This window comes from Diorhabda sublineata, chromosome 4, assembly GCF_026230105.1.
Source record: "Diorhabda sublineata isolate icDioSubl1.1 chromosome 4, icDioSubl1.1, whole genome shotgun sequence".
NCBI lineage: Eukaryota > Metazoa > Arthropoda > Insecta > Coleoptera > Chrysomelidae > Diorhabda > Diorhabda sublineata.
This window is the reverse complement of record NC_079477.1, coordinates 34,518,468-34,537,103: the sequence shown is the minus strand read 5'-3', so window position 1 is coordinate 34,537,103 and position 18,636 is coordinate 34,518,468. Positions and strand designations below refer to the sequence as shown.

The following is an 18,636-nucleotide window of genomic DNA, read 5'->3' as shown; positions in this document are numbered from 1 at the left end:
TTACGAGTATGTAGTAATGTTCAGTTCCATTCCATTATAATAGAAGTAATTTTATACCGAGAAATACCTGAAACGAGGAGACGGAGGATGATAACAATTTATATTCGTATTAACAAATAAAAAACCGATGAAATAGAGAAACATGTTTGATTACATCTCCTAGATTCATGTAAAAGATTATGAAAAAAATTAGTTATAACTTCAGGGAATAACTATACCCGTAAGTCATAAATTTTCCTCCAAAATTGCCATTTTGTTCCAAATCTACTACTACCGAAACAAACTACATCATAGGCACAAATATGGTAAGTTTATGGTGATGAATGCCAATGTAAGAATTGGTTTATTTGATTTCATTCCGAATATTTTTAACTTAAAGATGAATCTACCCTAATCGACAAGTCGTTGTAAAAAATCTGAAGAATTATTAGAAAACACATCCACTTATTTTATTTGGCAACATCGATCGTTTACCTGAAACTGGAAACTTGATTTTAAGAAAAAAATTTAAAGGGTTGTAGTTCCATTTGTGAACCTGCCGAAATAATAATAATAAGTAATTTTTTAAACAAAAATGATTGAATTCTGAAGAAGCTCCACATACAGTTTTGTATTCACGTGAATGAATGGATTGCAAGGGTTTTGTGACTTGATATGCGTACTTTGGATCGGTTTTGTTTACCGTCATCTGCTTGATCCAAGAGAAACCAATTCGGCTCTCTACTGTGGGAAACTCTTGCGCTCGGAATTTGATAGTATCAGTTATAACTACTCAGAACTTTCGAAAAATTACTTCCCAAAATTGATCGAATTAGAACATATAGAAACCACACATTCGTAGAAAAAGTGAGAGTGTGCGAGAAGTGAGAGAATGACAAACTTATTTTGATTTTACGTTCAGGAGAAATACGCAATTGTTCCGACTAATTGTCCAATACTATTTTATTATTTAGAATTTTCCTCGTGACTTGATATCCGTACTATCCGTACGTGTGTTGTCTTTTAACGTATGGTATCGAAATTTTTGATTTGACCAATTTTATATCATTAGGTACATTGTAAACAAAATACTATTTGTCCAAATTGCTGTTACTAATGAAATTTATCAATCGGCGGCTATGGTTTTATTTTATTATGTGACATATCTTTTTGTTGAATAAAATTCCCTATAAATTCAAATTGTAAATTTTTCGCTCAGATATTCTGCAACTTTTATTCGGTTAACTAAAGACGTAGAGGTGAGTTCTCATATCTTTTTGTTATTAGTAAAGCAAAAAACTACTTAATATGATGCATTGATCACATCAAAAGATATTCAAATCATAGTTAACCTAATTGAAACACAATTATATTTATTTAGACACCTTTTGGTAGTTTATATCTTCTCAAGCTTTCTCTTTTCTTAAGACTTATCCTTGTTTCTTTTATTATTCAGCCTCTTAAGGAGTAGATGCTCAGCCTTCGTGCTATCTCTTGGGAGGTCTACAGGGAGGTCTCCTTGAAGTTGCTTTTTCATCTTTTGCCCATTTAGTCCATCGATCTTCCATCATCTTGATCTGTTGAATCATCTGAATCTGAAGATCTTCTCTTATAGTTTGCTTTTAATTTGATCTCTTAGACTCACTTCTTCAATTGGTCATTCTTAGTATGTATATTCTTATTAGTTAATACAAGGTAATACAATAGAAGCAACAGACTCCATATTTTACCATGAAGCATAGTTAATTGATTCGCGGATGACATAGTGTTACCAACACAAAATTGGAGAGAGAAATAGAAAAGATTTTCAGTAAATTTTGGATGGACCAAAAACATATTGGCCTACATATGAATCAACATGCGCAAGGGAGACACTGATAAAATCAAAAATACTAAATGAATCGCAAGTGGGAAATAATATAGTTTTGAAGAAGTTAATCACCATCACTATCAAAAGAACTGAGAGCATAAACCTTATAAGGGTAGACAAATTCAGAGCGTATGAGACAATAGTAGAAAATACGGAAAATCGAGAAATGAATATGATTTGCAAAACGACGAAAATAACTCAAAAGGTGAAAGTACAAAGAGGAATATGTTTCCAGCACATTGCCATAATACTACAGCAAAGAATTTTAAAAAAGGTACTAGAGGAAGGAAAAGGAGTAGAAAGAATAAGTGAAAGCCAATTGCTACAAGAAGTAAAGGGGAATACAAAAAAGGTAGATATGATCGAGTGGAGAGAAATAATTAAGAACCGAAGAAAGTGGAGAAAAATAGTAAAGATGGTTAAGATGGTTAAGAAGATACAATTAACAATGTAAATTGTTCCTGCTAAAGTTAGTTTAGTGATACATTATTACTTCAGTGGTGAGACAATAAAGTCAGTGTTTGTTTGTAGTATATAGTAGTAAGATTTTTCGCACAACCACTTAATGACTTTTTTATTGGCATAATCTTCATTTGTGCAATCGATTTCCAAGACATATTTTATTTGCTCTTCAATTCTGTTCTTGATATTAACAGCACGGTAACAATTGTAGTGCTTTCCTAACCACTGTGTCTTTGATCAGTTGGAGTATAGTAGTGTGTATAAAAGACAGTGTTTTTGATTTCGATAGGCATTTTAAATTTTTTTTTACATTCTATAACCTCATTAATTCTATCGTAAAAAATATTTTTCTACCTAACTCTTTTTCACTTTGCTTCGTATTGCTTACAAAATAATCATACTTTTGGAATCCATATTGATTTAGTCTTTTCCTTGCTCTGTTCACAACTGGTTTCTATTCTATTAGTTTCCACTTCTTCTGTAAATGTGTCCATACTATCCTAATCTACATGCATTCATGAATTTCATCTTCGCATTTCTCCCACTCCTATTTTAAATAGACCCTATTTTTTGTTTTTTTAAAAATTCATTTTTGAACGTTCTCTTAGTTTTTCTTTTTTTTTTTTGTTATATTCGCTACTTACGGTTACTTAGAGAAGGCTTTATGTTCTACTTGTATCAGTTTGTAATGTTACGAGGGTTGCTACCTAAGTTTTGTGATATGCCAACACTGATGTGAATACGTTAAATCTGACATTGCTGAAAAAATTCAATCGCGGTGCTTCAAAACAGATCGCGACAGGCGACGAATAATGGATCTACGCATATGAATCCAAAACTAAACAACAATCGATTGTATTGGTCTTCCAGACCAAGCCAAATGGTCACCTGTTTCTTAAGAATAACTGGACATGTTGTCGACTTTCCATTATAGGAACGTAGAACGGTCAATTCTGAATAGTACACCATCATTTGTTTGCTTGGACTGTTTGAGAAATCAACTATACCTATTATGGAAAACGAATCAATCCCCATCACGAGAATGCGAGCGCTCGCACATCAGCTCAAACAAAAACGTTTTTGAACAATCGAAATACCGAATTGTTGGTCACACAATGATTTATTCTTGGAAATCCAAAATAAATTACCACTTCAACGTTTTTATACACCTGAAGAAGCGGTTTATGCATTAAAAACACATGTTTTGGAGGTACCTCAATCGAAATGGAAAAAATGATTCGACAATTGGTTCAATCGCATGCAAAAGGATCTTTTGGAATAGGGCCCTATCCAATTATAAATATTTGTTTTTTTGTATTTCCCAAAACTTAAGTAGCAACTTCTGTCTATACATAAAGATTGTTTTAGTTTTTTTCTGTTTTCAATATTAACCTTATCTGTCTAGTTATTTCATACTTCTTGATAAGAGTGTTACATCGTCAATATTGATAGAGTTTGTTTGGTTATCATGGTGCCCATAGTTTTATTTCAAGCAATATTAAAAAAAGTGAAGATCTTTTATGTCCTTGCCTTACACCTCTATTGAATTCCAATTTCTTGATCTCGATTGTTTATTAACATTATCCATTATAATAGCCACCCCAATATTCTTTCAGACTTCTTTAAGCGTTTGTCAATGATATCATAAGTTTGTTCACAGTATGTTGTTTTAATATTCAACAATGCTAATTGTGCATTTTCAATATTTTCACATTAAGTTTTATTTAGATAGTTTATGATATCTTCTATTGTGACAACATCAAAGTCTATTTTCAAATTATTGAAATATGCGCTATTCGAAAAGTTGGAATTAATAAGTTGGTAGCTGGGTGCGAAAAAATTTTCATATATGTGTGGTGACGTTACAGCCGTGAAAAAACTGGAACTCTGAAACTCCACCGCAATTAACGAAAGTTACATCGACGACGACATAATTAACGAACTAGAAAGTGGAAAATTGTGGAGATAATTAAAAAGAGTAACTACGCAAACAATATTACAAGCTACTATAGAAAAACTTATAATATGTCGGATGAAGACAACAAACTTTTATTCGTGGTTATTGGTTATTACTCGCTCATTGATAAATATACTATTATTAAACATTTTTTTTAGAATTGTGGTTAGTAAGCTGCGTTACCCTATGAGCACACTGTATAATATCTTGATGTTGAATTCTTCGACTTTAGAATAGATATTAATATACGAAATCTTATTAAATATACTCATACTCAAGCCTTTGCTCAACTGATCACGAAATGTGGATAATACAAATAATTTAGTAGTATTTATTTTGTTTTCCAGAATGAAACGCTTATTGCTTCTTTCCGTCATCATCGGCTGTTACTTTGGAACAGATGCTGAAAAATGTAGAAGACCAAACTTGAGTCGGAATTTCGTTTATATCTATAGTACTACTGGCAAAGTTCCTGTTAAAATAAGCAGATGCCTATTCAATAATACAAAAGATACGTATTCCGATATTTCCGATAATTGCCGCAAAGCGTTCCAAACAGGAGTATTCATCGATAAATGGTCGGAATCGAATAAAATCTCGGATAAAGGATCGCCAATTAAGTTAGAAGAATACGTATCAAGGGCTGATTTGATTAAGAACGAAGTTGATCTCAGATCCGGTTCTGAATGCAGATACGACAGAGGTTTTTGTTATGATCCCACTGAAACCAATTCATATGCCGTTGTTTGGGAAATATTTGATAGATCCAAAGTACAATGTCCTGAGCAACTGTATAAAGTATTTGAAGGAGATGTAGACATTTGGGATTTCCAACCGCAGGGATTAAAATACTTATTCTATTATGACAATTTTGCCGATGCAGCTTTTTCTTTAGGTCTGCAATCCCAAGGTAATTGTCAAGATACTGATGTATGGTATACAGAAGAGGGTTACGTAGTTTCGAAGACGCCACTAAAAGCTAAAAATATGGATGGCTTTGCATCTCTCAAAACAAAGACTGGGATAAAAGGAGTGAAAGGTGGAATGAAAGGTGGGGTAAAAGGGGGAAGAATAACAGTTATGCCACCGAATCGATTATATTTCTCTTTGAGATCGAAAAAAATCGTCAGCGAGAATATTATGAGAAATTGTGATATTCTATCACTCACATTAGAGCAAGTTATCGATGAAATCAATTCAGAATATTTGGACGATTCTCAAAATTTACATTTGCTTTTGAAACGCTACTACGACCTCATTCAGAAAACTAAAGAAGATATATTGGAAATTATTAAAAAAGAGAGTACATTGGATCTGTCGTTAGAAATGAAACAAAAACTTTCTGAATTGTCTCAAAAGTTTGAAAAAACACTAATTGATATAACAGATATTAAAAATACGTTAGAAAGTGCTGGAAATTTGAAAGGAATTAGAGCAGACATTGATAACTTACATCTTGAAATAAATAAACTTTTAAAGAAAAATGGGGAATACGATGATTTAATCAAACGACTATCAACGTCAATAGAAGAGCATAGTAAAGCATTTGACGATAAAGATTCTGAGCTACAAAAACTTTCAGTAAAATTGGAAGAACTTCAAACTTTTATAAATAATCAACTTTCTACTATGATAACGAAAAATGAGGTTTACGACAAATTACATGAACTAGAACAAGGATTCCACAACAAAGTAAAAGAATTAGCGATGAACGTAACATTACTTTTGTTGCAACATGAAGGGAGCGGAGGAGTTAAAGGAAAAGGTACTGCTAACGCAGAACTTGAACAAGTAATTATAGAGAAACTCAAAGGCTTTAATTTAGATCAGCAGAAAGCGGCCATTGATTCGCTCAAATTAAAAATGGAATTACTTTTTGATCAACAAAAATCTGAGACATATAATAATGCTACATTATTGGAAGAGAAAATTTCAAAACAAATAGATGATCTAGCTGCTCAGAAACAACCTATTTTGGATAGACTTGATAAAGTTGAAAAAAACATTGATGAACTAAATTCGCTGATAGATAATTTGAAGCTGGATCTAGATAAACGTGAAAAATCACAAGATAATATTTTGAAAGAATATGAAAATAAAATAATAAAAATATGGGAGAATTTTGATACCTACGATAAGATAATTTCAGATCTAAAAAAAGACTTGACAGATTTAAGAGAGAAAGAAGTAGATTTTCAACCAGTTTACAAGAAGATCGATGATTCAATAGAAGAAGCATTGAAACCACGTGACAGAAGATTGGATAATCTTGAAGATATTACTTCAAAATTGACAGACTCCATCCAAAGAGATACTTCAGAAGTAATAAGTCTTCAACAGCAAATCGACGAAATAAATAAAGGATTGAAGAAAGTTGATGATCTCAAACTTGATATAACCGACGAATTTGAAAAAGAAGTAAGACCCGTACATTCCCAGCTGTTCAATCTTACCGGGGCATTGGAAGAACATTCAAAAAAACAGACTGCCACTCACGAAGATTTACAAGATGCTAAGAACTCAATACATTCAGAGTTGGAATATTTAAAACGACAAATACAGGCAGCTGGAGATCAACTCAATGCCACTATTGAAGATAACAGTGATTCGATTTCGAAATTAATAGAGCAGGATAACATTTTAAAAGCATCGATTGAGAGTCTTGAAAAAGAAGTTGGTAATCAAGATAAATTTGTTAAGAATTTGGATACTTTTGTTAAAGACAAAACAGTAAAATATGATTTAATGAACGAAAATTTGGATCAATTAATAAACAAATTGAATGAAAATGTAACAGAGCTGTACGGTGCTATAAAGAAACACGAAGAATCAATTTTAGAGCTTAGCAAACAATGCGAAAAAGCGGCACTACAAAGTAGTTCTAAAGTGAGTGGTACAAAAGGAGGTGTTAAATCCAGCAGCGTCAAAACTACTTATTATCAACAAAACAGCGGAAAAACCGGAAAAGTTGTAGAATATTCAGTGGATGAGGATAGCGACGGGTCTTATACACAAACTAAAACGACCCAATTTGTTAGAGACAATCACAATGAAGAGATTGCCACGTTACGCAGTCAACTTTCTGATGTCCTTGTGGAATTGACAACGCAGAATATGAGAATTTCGCACTTGGAAAAAACAGTTTATGAGTTGAGTCATAAATTAAAAGCGACAGATGACGCTTTGACATATTCAACTAAAGCACTCGATCAAAAAATTGATATTACAGAAGAATTAGTATCAAGTTGTTGTCACAAATCTAGTTATACGGGAGTAAAATCGAGTTACACAGGGGTCAAATCTGGTTATACAGGTGTTAAACACTAAATTTGATGGAATAATTACTTGTTATCCTAATATAATTGATATGCTTGAAAATTTTGTAAATATATTTTTATAATAAAATATTGTATCTCATTTCTTGTCCAAAATTGTCGTTTTTATCATAGTTAGCGTAACTTTAGTTGATCAGTTACCAATAATTGGTAGTTAAAACTGCAAGGCGTAAGAGATGTCCGAAATTTCTGTTAATGGATACAAATTTTGACTATAAATTATCAACAGGTACAAAAATCTAGGGGTTATATAGAATAAAAACTGTTACTTTCTAATAATTAGCTGGAAAATACGGTATTCGGTGAACTTAAAATTCATTATCATAGATACTAAGGTACGATTTGATAAAGTAATTGTCTATTTTTTAATGAGTGGGGTATGATGAGTATTATGCCCGGTTCACATTATTCCAATCCAGTAATCCAGTCCAGTGCTGAACTAGATCATGCCATCCACATTATTACACTAATTCAAAAGCTGCATGATCGATAACATTAAAGTGACGGTGCTTTCAGGAAAAACTTTGGGAATTGTGTTAAAACTGTTTAACTGTTACTCTGAGAAAACGAATTAAAAAGGTAATCTTGAATTGGCCGAGCTATAATGAAAAACACCGTAACTCCAGTCTACTGAAACTGGATTTATCACTGAAATGATACATATTAGAAGTTACAAGTGGATTTTCTTCATAGTCGTATTAGAAATAGACTTCCTGTAGTAGTTCTATTCAAAGCATTGTTCTTGTTGTCGGCAACTGATGTTGATTTTTACTCTCGTACCCAACTTTTTGTATGATTCATTTATCATTCTGATATGGTAATTCTTGATGCAAACTATGCAAAACACTGATGGAGCATGTTAAAATTTCTTATTTATTAACTCTCTTCGATGAACTGGTGCTTCTTTAAGAAATGTACTTAGTTCCTCTGGTGTGACAATCTTGGCTTTTTTTTGATCGATGGCTTTTGATATAATTCTATCATTATTCGAAATAATGAACAATTTCTTCAACTATACTTCTATCAGGTCTCAAAGAATCCTCCCAGTCTCAAACACACAAACACAAGTGTTTGGAGAAATGAAAATCACACAAATGAATGAATCGATTAGAAATATAAATCATACTGCAACTATCCTCATGAGAATATCAAATATCTTCCCGGTTACTAACCCAAATTCCAAACAATCCACAAGCAATGAATTATGTTGTATTCCTCATTTCTATTCATCTCTCCATCTACAAACAGTAACTGGTAATCGTAAGGTATTTTCGTGAACTACTATAAAAATTTTGGGTAGTTTTCCTGATCCCATTAACTTTCTGAAAAAATTAATACTCTTAATGTCTTGAATTGGAATTTGATTCAATTTGATTCAAGCGAAAATACAACAAGGTTGGGCTACAATCTCAGAACTCAGACTGTTTTGTTACAAAAATTATTGAGCAAAACCGAACGGTATTTGTTTTTGAATTTGATGATGCAAAATCAAACAAAAAAGATAATCAGATATAGTAAGGAAGTTGGAGAATGAGAAGTTAAATTCCATTAGTTGATAATGAGAAAAAGAGTTGGCCGAATAGCTGCACAATTCCTATAGTTACCAAAATCGACATTATAAAGTAAGCTGAGGAAATTGAAAATAAACTTGTATACTCTGCTTTTGAAAGAACTAGTATTAAAAACTAATTTCTTATTATAATTTCCTCAAGCGGATTTTAGCTATATTATTTACGAATGTTGGAATTATTTTGATAAACTTTTATTGATATTCAATAAGAAAAACTGGTATATTATATTAAATGATTGGAAAACCTCCTATTTCATTCTGCTACTAAATATTTAAGGCGTTTGTTCAGAAACTTGCCAAACAAAACGTGTGATCCGACATTTTCGTAAAATTACGGGAAAACTGGATGACATTTATGTGGAAATCCCCGTCGTGGGTAGTTCCAACAATATATTTAAAAAATTTTCACGGCCTTCACTGTTACGAAACCTAACCTAATCAATATCAAAAATATAGTTGAAAGTATTGGTATTCTTAGTAAACCAACTATTCGAAGACCTTGAACTTATCTGCAACTTTAACAAAAAAAGTTGATAATGTTTATCAATTGCAGCTATTTAAATTGATCTATGATGCATTTTGGCAAATATGAATTCGAGCTCCTCAAGTAGTGTATTGGAAACGTAAGTAGTTGATCATTTTAATTAGTTTTCTCTTCTTAATATAGTTCAAAGTTTTGACTGTGACGAATATTGATCGGCACTTACCATATATTTTGTTTTTGAGGTTTTTGATAATAAATTATTTAAAGTTATAAATTACTTGATTGAGTTTACTATAATGAAATAAAAGTGAAACAATGAAGAAAAAACTAGAACCTAAAGACTCGAATAATGACAAAATTTTTTGAAAAAGTATCGATGGAACTATTGAAGAAAACATTAAAGCTATTCAAACAAATGGTGAGAGGAAAACCAACATTTATGTAAACATGTAGCGGGTCACATTGTAACCAATTATTTATAGATTCATGCTAGAAACCGACAAGTTTAGGAAAATTAAGGCAGCCGATGAATGGTCTAAATTAGGAAACCAGCACTAGAATTTCCGAAAGTAGTATCAAAATCGAGGTTGAACAAGAGTAGAGTTAATCAAAAACTATATGTTATAAGCTAAATATATTTCGAGGAATACCTAGCATTCCATTCTAGATTTTATATAGAAATATGAACTCCCCGATGGTATACTCGTATAGTGAGTGATATTGTGGAGCGGTTTCATAGGTTAATCAAATTAGGCGTTCATCCTATACCAAAAAATTGTTTTCAATAGTTGTTGAATTTTTGAATACCGACAAAAAGAGGAAGACCACATCCGACCAAGAACAATAGTTTTTAGTGATAGGAAACGAATATCACATCAATTGAACTTTTGTAACTATCGTGAGTTCTCAGAAAAAGTAAAATTGTCCTCAAGTTTCTTGTAAATATATCTACCACTTATTGGTGCCTTTATTTCTCATTGTCACCATTCAGGTATAGTTTTCAAATGACTAATAGTAGTTATTTGATTATTTGAACATTATTGTCAAAAAAGGGTGAAGTGGTAGGTGATAAAGTAATTAGACCATATTTCTTTGATGAAAGAATAAATATTGACGTTTGTATAAAGTTTTATTCACAATTGTCCGCCAGTTCTATTAAAAAAATTATAATACGTTGAAAAATGTAGTATTTGCATGATGATTTCTTTTTTCGGGCCTTTATTAAAAATGAGACCATTAGAAAAAAAGCGGCATTTCGATTTATTGACATAGACATATACTGTGTTTCTTGACCTCTTCATTAATAGGAAATTGGTGTCTTCTTTTCATGCGCAAAAATAAGAAAAATTCACACATGATGAGGCCAGGCGAGTGAGGTGCGTGGGGCAAAGTAACCATGCCACTTTTAGCAGAAAATATCGCTGTGTGCATGTGCATTGTATTAGTTTTTACAAAGTAAGGCAAGACATGCTCTAAGTCGATCTTCTTTCTGATGGTCAGCCACAGCCCGAGGAACAATCTTCGCATCAGCCTTTTAAAGCTTAAAGCTACATTGACGGCTCACTTATTTTCCTCAGTGGTCAGCGTGCCAAAATTTCTACTTTCCATTAATTCAAATAATTGATGAGTGTCTGAAAGAGAGTTTGTTATCAGTAGACATGTTACGACATTTGAACCGTGAAAACCACTCGTACAATCTAGTTTTTGCCATAACGTATTTCTTAAAGAAAGCAAAATCTCATATTTGCCTCATGAAAAGCAAAACTAGAAAAAAGTAGCCCTAGTAAAACGACAGACGGCATCCAATTATAATAAGTTACGCTGTCTAGCTTCTCATGGAAAAAATTTATACTACAAAAGCTTACGGAAATGCCATTTCGGTTATTCGTTGAAGAGGAATCCAAATACTAGTTTGGCAGGTTATGAAAAATGATATAACTCTGGTACGGATTGAAAAGAGATGTTTTGTTAGAATTATGGAAAAACGCATGTAAACTACAAGATTTTTTGTGACCAACGACGTTGCAAAATCTTCGTGATAATAATACTAGTTGAATACAGTGAATGAGCTACTAAATTTTCAATTATCAAGATAAATTTGATGTCGCGAATCATATAACGAGGTTTTATTTTCATCGGCCAAAACTGGTGAAAGCATCAAATATTTTTAATCAATATTTTTCCCAACAATGTAAAATTTCAGTAGATATTACTTAAGACACAAATAAAAATAAAAAGTATAAGTTTTATTATTGGAAACTAGCTTCGTTTAAATTATTATAAACACTGTTGAACAATCAAAATACATATTATTCAGAACAAAATTAATCCTATTTGACCCACCTTCATATTATCGTTACGACAGTTCATGGCCGACAGAAAAGCAAAATAAACATTTATAAATAAACACGTCGAATCGGTATCAGTTCACTAATTAGAATAATTCATAAAATAAACTGTTGCGAAGGAGTCATTTTATATAAAATGTTACAGGATTATACTTTTTGAAGTTATCTCACGGAAAGGCTGTAACAGAAATTATAAAGAAGAAATGACTATAACATTTGCCCCGATTCGCGTAAATTGGTAACAAATGCAAACTGTTCAGATATAATTAATACTAAGTAAACTGGGAAGCTTGATATTCAGAGTTCGACTTCAAGATTCTTGTATAGCAATGGTTTTAATCCGTGACACCAGAAAAAATATTACCATAGGAATTCCATCAATTTTTGTGTACGGTAAACTACGCTATATACTTTTATCCACGTGTGGTTTCCAGGAAGAAGAAACAGTAGTAGTCGCTCTGACGTGGTAGATAGGTTAAGTATCTCAAATATAAGTCTATGGCCCATGGTCATATTTTATTCTTCATTTAAAGTAGGCAGTATCAATAGTCAAGTTTTGTATAAATGAAACGTTAATGAAGATTAGCGTCCACGACGTAGATTGTTATTGAGAAATATATTTTTCCAACTATTGAATGAACATTTATGAATGTCCGAATGTCTAATGGAACAATCCACATTTTGATATAGAGTTGGAGAAATATCGCAGATTGAGGAAAACTCTGAAATGACTGTCGATTAGCAAAATAAGCGTATTGGCTATAAACACTGTAAGAGGAGTAAACTAACAAGGTATTGTGTGAAATATGAAAAAATCTTATGCCTAGAACACTCACACGTGGTTTGCAAAAACTTCTTGGAACAATTTAATATTATATTTAATCACGACTTTGTTAGTAATGTATTTACAACGATTTATCTTAGACATAGATCCTTCATTTCTAATTATTGAATCAATTTTTAATTGACTGGTTTTTGAGTCAGACGACATCCAAAATGATAGTAAGAAATTTTCCTCTTACGGCTAAATGTATATACGAGGATGTATTGATATCTAGTTCTAGACCTAGACCAGTTCCATGCATAAACAAAATATTGCGTTACTATTCCAAAAAACAATAACTTATTAGAAGTGTCAGTGTGAAGTTTGACGTAAAAAAAGTGAGCCAGAGCTACGCAATAAATTAAAAGAAATAAGATATGCATCGAAATTGTGAAAATCGAAAAAATAGAGTATCGAGCCATCATCAAGTACCTGTATTTAAAAGGGTTAAGAGGTAAGCGGATTTACGAAGATATGCTTAATACCCTTGGTGATCAATGTCCTTCGTATGCGACCGTGATAAATTGAACTGCAAGCTTCAATAGAGTTAAATTTTCCATTGAAGATGATGACCGATCGGGAAGGCCAGTTCCTGTGTCAGTCCCCGAAAATATCGATGCAGTTTATGACATGATTTTATCAGACCGTCGAATTGGGTTAAAACGGATATCTGAAGCACTGAATATTTCATACGAATGCGTTCATCATTTAGTTCACGTCAATTTGGAAATGAAGATTTGAAGACTATGTAGACTTTTTAAATCAAATTGTTACTATGGATGAGACTTCGGTACATATCTACAATCCAGAAATGAAGCAACAATCGATAGAATAGTGACACTCTAGTTCTCCAAGATCTAAGAAGTTTCGTGTCCAAAAATCTGCTGGAAAAGTTCTTGCTTCAGTTGTTTGGGATTGCCATTGTGTAATCATGATTGATTTTTTGGATAAGGGTAGAACAATAACTAGAGATTACTATTCGACATTGCTGACCATTCTACGGGAAAAAATTAAAAAGAATAGACGCGGAAAGCTATCCAAAGGTTTTGCAGGACAATGCAAAAAATTCGTGATTTAGGGTTTGAATTACTAGAGCACCTCCCTTATTCACCAGATTTAGCTCCGTCCGACTATCACCTCTTTCCTCAACTGAAAAAAAGTTGAAAAGGTCGTAAATTTTCTTCCAACGAGGAGGTAATAAAAGCTATGGAGGTCTAATTTGCAGAGCAAGAAGAAACATTTTTTTTTGAAAGGTCTAGTTCAGTTTTATTACCAATTGACATTTCAACATCGTGCGTTTGAGTAAATACAACGAATTCTTAATATTTGAGTAATTCTTCGATACATCGTTAGGTAGATAGGATTCATGCAAAATATCAGTCACGAATAATAAATTGACTGGTCGTCCTCGAACAGCGTGAATTCAGTTCAAAGTGATTACCACTCCACTATACTGTGTGTTCCGACCTTAAGAAAATCACGTAGATCGCTACAGCACATGTGATTTGGTTCAACTTACATCCTTACAAAATTAGAATTGTTCAGAAGCCTCACAAACGTCATTTTGATCAAGATCAAGAGTTTTTTATGAAATAATGTAAGATGTTGTTGCTAATAAAATCGTGTTGTTTCAAACTTTCACCGGCCGGTTATAACAGCAATGTTTGATTGTCACTGTTTGATCTAAAACACTATCAATTCAACATCAAGCACCGACTCTTCAGTATCGGTCTGGGCCATATAGTTTTATGGAGTCTAGTAATTTGTGAAAGATTCAAAAGATTTTTCACTTTTAAATAGTCAAGCAAGAAACCGATTGATGTATGCAAATAATAGAACTAGAAAAATCCTTTAATCAAGTAACAGAAATAATGCAACAGATATGTGAATTCAACTCTGTTTGCTTGATGTACGATCCCAAAATAGTCGAAGCAGCAAATTCTACAAGCAGAGCAACAAGCACAATTTCAAAAAATCATATGTTAACGTTAAGTGAAAATTTTACTACAACTAGTAAATATAAATTCAATGTTTTTTGTCTTAAATCTCGTACACTAAAAATGTGGGTTCTTTGATACTTTTGATGTATTATACTTATACTTTAAAAGTAATTTTCTCCATATATATTTTTTTCAATTCTTCAAAGTATATCAATTTAGCTTGTAGTTCTCAAATTAGGTTGCTGATAGTGTTGTGATTAAAATTGCATATTAACATACGTGTATTCTTTTTGCGTCATCGTTATTATTCATCGTTTTTTTTTAACAAGCGATTAATTTTAGTGTGTCAATATTCTAAAACTGAGTATTTCATATTACAGAATGAAAACTCCCCTTCTGATTTTCATCATTTTTGGTTGTCACGCAGTATTCGCTAACAAATGTGCAAGACCGAACCTGAGCCAGGAGAAGCTTTATGTCTACAGCAATATTGGGCAAATGTCTGTCCAAGTTAGTAGGTGTAATTTCAAAAATGCTAAAGAAGTTTATTCAGATATATCTGACAACTGCATTAAAGCATTTGAATCTGGTATATTTATAGATAAATGGTCTGAAAGGAACGTTTTGGCCTCTGAGAATACGCCAGTTGTTATAGAGGCGTATATAGCAAAAGCCGATTTAACCAAAAACGAAATATACTTGAAATCAGGTCAAATTTGTAGGTACGATCGGGGTTTTTGCTATGATCCTCTTCAAGGTAACACGTATGCTGTTGTTTGGAAAATTGTTGATCGAACGAAAATAGAATGTGCCTCTCAACTCTTCCAACTCTTCGAAGGAGACGTGGACATTTGGGAATTCCAACCCCAGGGACTGACTTATTTGTTTTATTACGACGATTATCAAGACAAAGCTTTCTACTTGAATTTAAAAACCAAAGGAAGTTGTCAAGATAATGATGTCTGGTATACAGAAGATGGTTATATTGTTTCCAAAAAACCTTTAAAATCGAAGGATATTGAAGAAAATGCAGCTCTGAGGATGAAAAGTGGAAGAAAGGGAGTAAAAGGTGGAGTTAAAGGAGGAAGAATCACGTATATGCCAACAAATCAAAATTATTTCTACTTAAGACCAAAAAGTGTTGTAAGCGAGAATATCCTAAAAAACTGCGAGATTCTATCATTGGGAATGGAAGCTATTACTAACAAAATTGATTCAAGTTACTTTGAAAATTCACAGAATTTACGTTTAATATTGAAACGCTATTACGACCTCATTATAAGTACAAGAGAAAACATTCTTACGAAAATAGAATGTGGAAGTACAAAGAATGTGACATTGAATCTTGAACACCAGTTTACAGAATTATCAGAAAGCTTTAAAAATGCTACAGATTTTATTAAAGAAATTGAGAATACTTTGGAAACCGCTGGAAATTTGGAAGGTATTAGAAAAGATGTTGATACATTGGCTGATCAAATATCAACATATTTGAAGAAAAATGGAGAATTTGATGAACTACTGAAAGAATTGTCATCAGATGTGAAAAATAACTCGAAAAATATCAACAATAACGATTTGGAAATCAAGACACTATCAGAAAAAAGTGAAGTACTCGAAAGAATCGTCAATAATAAGCTTCCTGATTTGATAACCAAATCTGAAACATACGACAAAATAAATCAAATAGAACAAGAGTTTCATAATAAAGTTAAAGAATTGATAATGAATGTAACTTTGCTTTTACTACAAAACGAATCATCTAACGGTGTTAAAGGAAAAGGTACAACCACTGCAGAAATTGAAAGTATGATTTTGGATAAACTCAGTAGCTTCAATTTGGATCAACAGCAAGCAGCTATCGACGCACTAAAAGAAAAAACAGAACTACTTATAAATTCATTGAGATCTGAAACTAATAATAATGCTAGTATTTCAGAGAATAAAGTGATGAAAAAGCTAGACTCGGTTGCTTCCCAAAATCAACTTATTACTGAGAAAATAACAAATATTGAAAAAAATGTCGATACTTTGAATAAAACTATAAATGAATTGAAAACTGATATAGAAAATAATGATAAACATTTTAATGATATAATAAAAAAATTTGAAGTACAAATAAATGATATTATGGCAAACTCTAGTTATATAGAACTAGTGATTGCGGATTTGAGAGAAGATTTGGGAAATTTGAGCAGAAAAGAAGTAGATTTCAATCCCATTTATGAAAAAATGGACAAGTCTTTGGAGAAAGAGCTGAAACAAAGAGATGAAAGATTAGACTCACTGGATGACATTACCGCAAAATTAACTGAGTATAGTCAAAAAAGTACTTCTGTTATTGATAGTTTACAACAACAAATTAATGATACTAACGAGTCTCTGAACAATTTTAATGATATGAAGGAAAATGTAACTGATAATATCGAAAAAGCAATTAGTCCAGTTAATAAGAAACTGGTTGATATGAATGAGATATTAGAGGATCATTCTAAAAAATACGATACCGTACAGAATAACTTGGACAATATTGGAAAAGAAATTGTTATTGGATTAGATAATTTGAAAACTAACCTTAGTGACGTGATCAATCAACTTAATTCTACATTAGAAGATAATAGTGTTGCAGTAGTTAAGCTCTCGGAACAAGATAATAGAATAAATAACGTTATAGATAACCTTAAAAATGATTTGGAAAGTCAAGGACAATCTATAAATAATTTAGAATCTGTATTACAACAAGAAATTGACCAATATCAGGTAACAAGTAATAATACTTTGGGAATGATTGATAATCTTAAAGACAATGTCACAGAATTATACGAAGCTATCAAACTACACGAAGGATCGATTCTTGAGCTTATAAAGGGATTCGAAAAAGTTTCTCTACAAAGTGCGAGTAAAAGTGGTGTTAAAACTACGAAAGGAGGTGTAGGAGCAAGTGGCGCACAAGTCGCTAATCAAGAACGAGAGTTATATTATCTTCGAACTCAATTAACTGGGGCCAATATTAAAATAAAAACTCTGGAAAATAAAATTGAACAATTGGAGACGCAAATTGAACACTTATTTTTGAAATCGGTTAAATTGGAAGATATTCTAGCACTTTCAATGAAATCTGTGAACAATGACATAAAAGGTACTAACGAAAGAATCGGACTAGTTGAATTTGATATAAAAAGTGAACTTGCTCTTTGTTGTAAAAATAGAAGGAAAGTATGAGGCAATTAAATATTGGAAGTGATTGTGGCTATTATTCTATACATACTATGGATAATTCATTTGTTGTAATACATGTCAGATTTGATTTGACTCTAGTTTTAATATGTACATGAATGTGGAAAAAATGACTCCCATTAAGCATTTGATTACTTATCACAGTAAAGAGTGTGCTCAATATGAACTACACCAACGTTCCCAGAAATTCCAACTTTGGCCATGAATTTGTACATGAATTCATACATTACAGTATTACTGCTTGTATAGGGTTGAATCCAAATGCAAAATAAATAATTTCTTATCTTTCTTGAATAGATTTTAAACATGTCAAATGGAGAAAATTAAAGATATAAAGCCTATCTCATTTTAAAAATAATTTCGAAGTAAGGTAGGTACCCATTGTTGAGGCGGTGGAAAATAAAAAGAGGGTCCTCCGCTACATCAGAATATCTGAGAAACAGTAGCGACATAAAAAGATCAAGTAGCTGAGATAACACTGTGATTGCATCCAGGCAGAATCTCCCAAACGGTACACGAATAAGTCTGAAAAAGTTTTTTATTTCAATCTATGAGATTTTATTGAATTCTTAGTGATTACTAATTTTATTAATATGCGTATTTTTGTCTGGAGAATTTTATATACGACTAA

The 18,636-nt window shown here is 32.1% G+C and overlaps 2 protein-coding genes across 2 annotated transcripts; both read left to right on the top strand.

The window, feature by feature from the left end:
- The first annotated feature begins 2,021 nt into the window (after positions 1 to 2,021).
- On the top strand, positions 2,022 to 7,693 carry LOC130443360 (uncharacterized). The gene is made up of 2 exons (XM_056777933.1): positions 2,022 to 2,299; positions 4,616 to 7,693. The coding sequence occupies exons 1-2, from the start codon at positions 2,022 to 2,024 to the stop codon at positions 7,593 to 7,595; spliced, it is 3,258 nt and encodes a 1,085-aa protein (XP_056633911.1). The 3' UTR covers positions 7,596 to 7,693.
- Positions 7,694 to 9,718: 2,025 nt separating this feature from the next.
- LOC130442734 (reticulocyte-binding protein homolog 2a-like) lies at positions 9,719 to 18,012 on the top strand. Its single transcript, XM_056777081.1, has 2 exons — positions 9,719 to 9,796; positions 15,149 to 18,012. The coding sequence occupies exons 1-2, from the start codon at positions 9,762 to 9,764 to the stop codon at positions 17,988 to 17,990; spliced, it is 2,877 nt and encodes a 958-aa protein (XP_056633059.1). The 5' UTR covers positions 9,719 to 9,761; the 3' UTR covers positions 17,991 to 18,012.
- Positions 18,013 to 18,636: the final 624 nt, after the last annotated feature.

Coding starts and splice junctions, on each gene's coding strand:
- LOC130443360 (XM_056777933.1), top strand. CDS start 2,022: ATGATTTGCAAAACGACGAAAATAACTCAAAAGGTGAAAGTACAAAGA. Junction 2,300..4,615: donor AAGAAGATACAATTAACAAT/GTAAATTGTTCC, acceptor TTTGTTTTCCAG/AATGAAACGCTTATTGCTTC.
- LOC130442734 (XM_056777081.1), top strand. CDS start 9,762: ATGAATTCGAGCTCCTCAAGTAGTGTATTGGAAAC. Junction 9,797..15,148: donor TCAAGTAGTGTATTGGAAAC/GTAAGTAGTTGA, acceptor TTCATATTACAG/AATGAAAACTCCCCTTCTGA.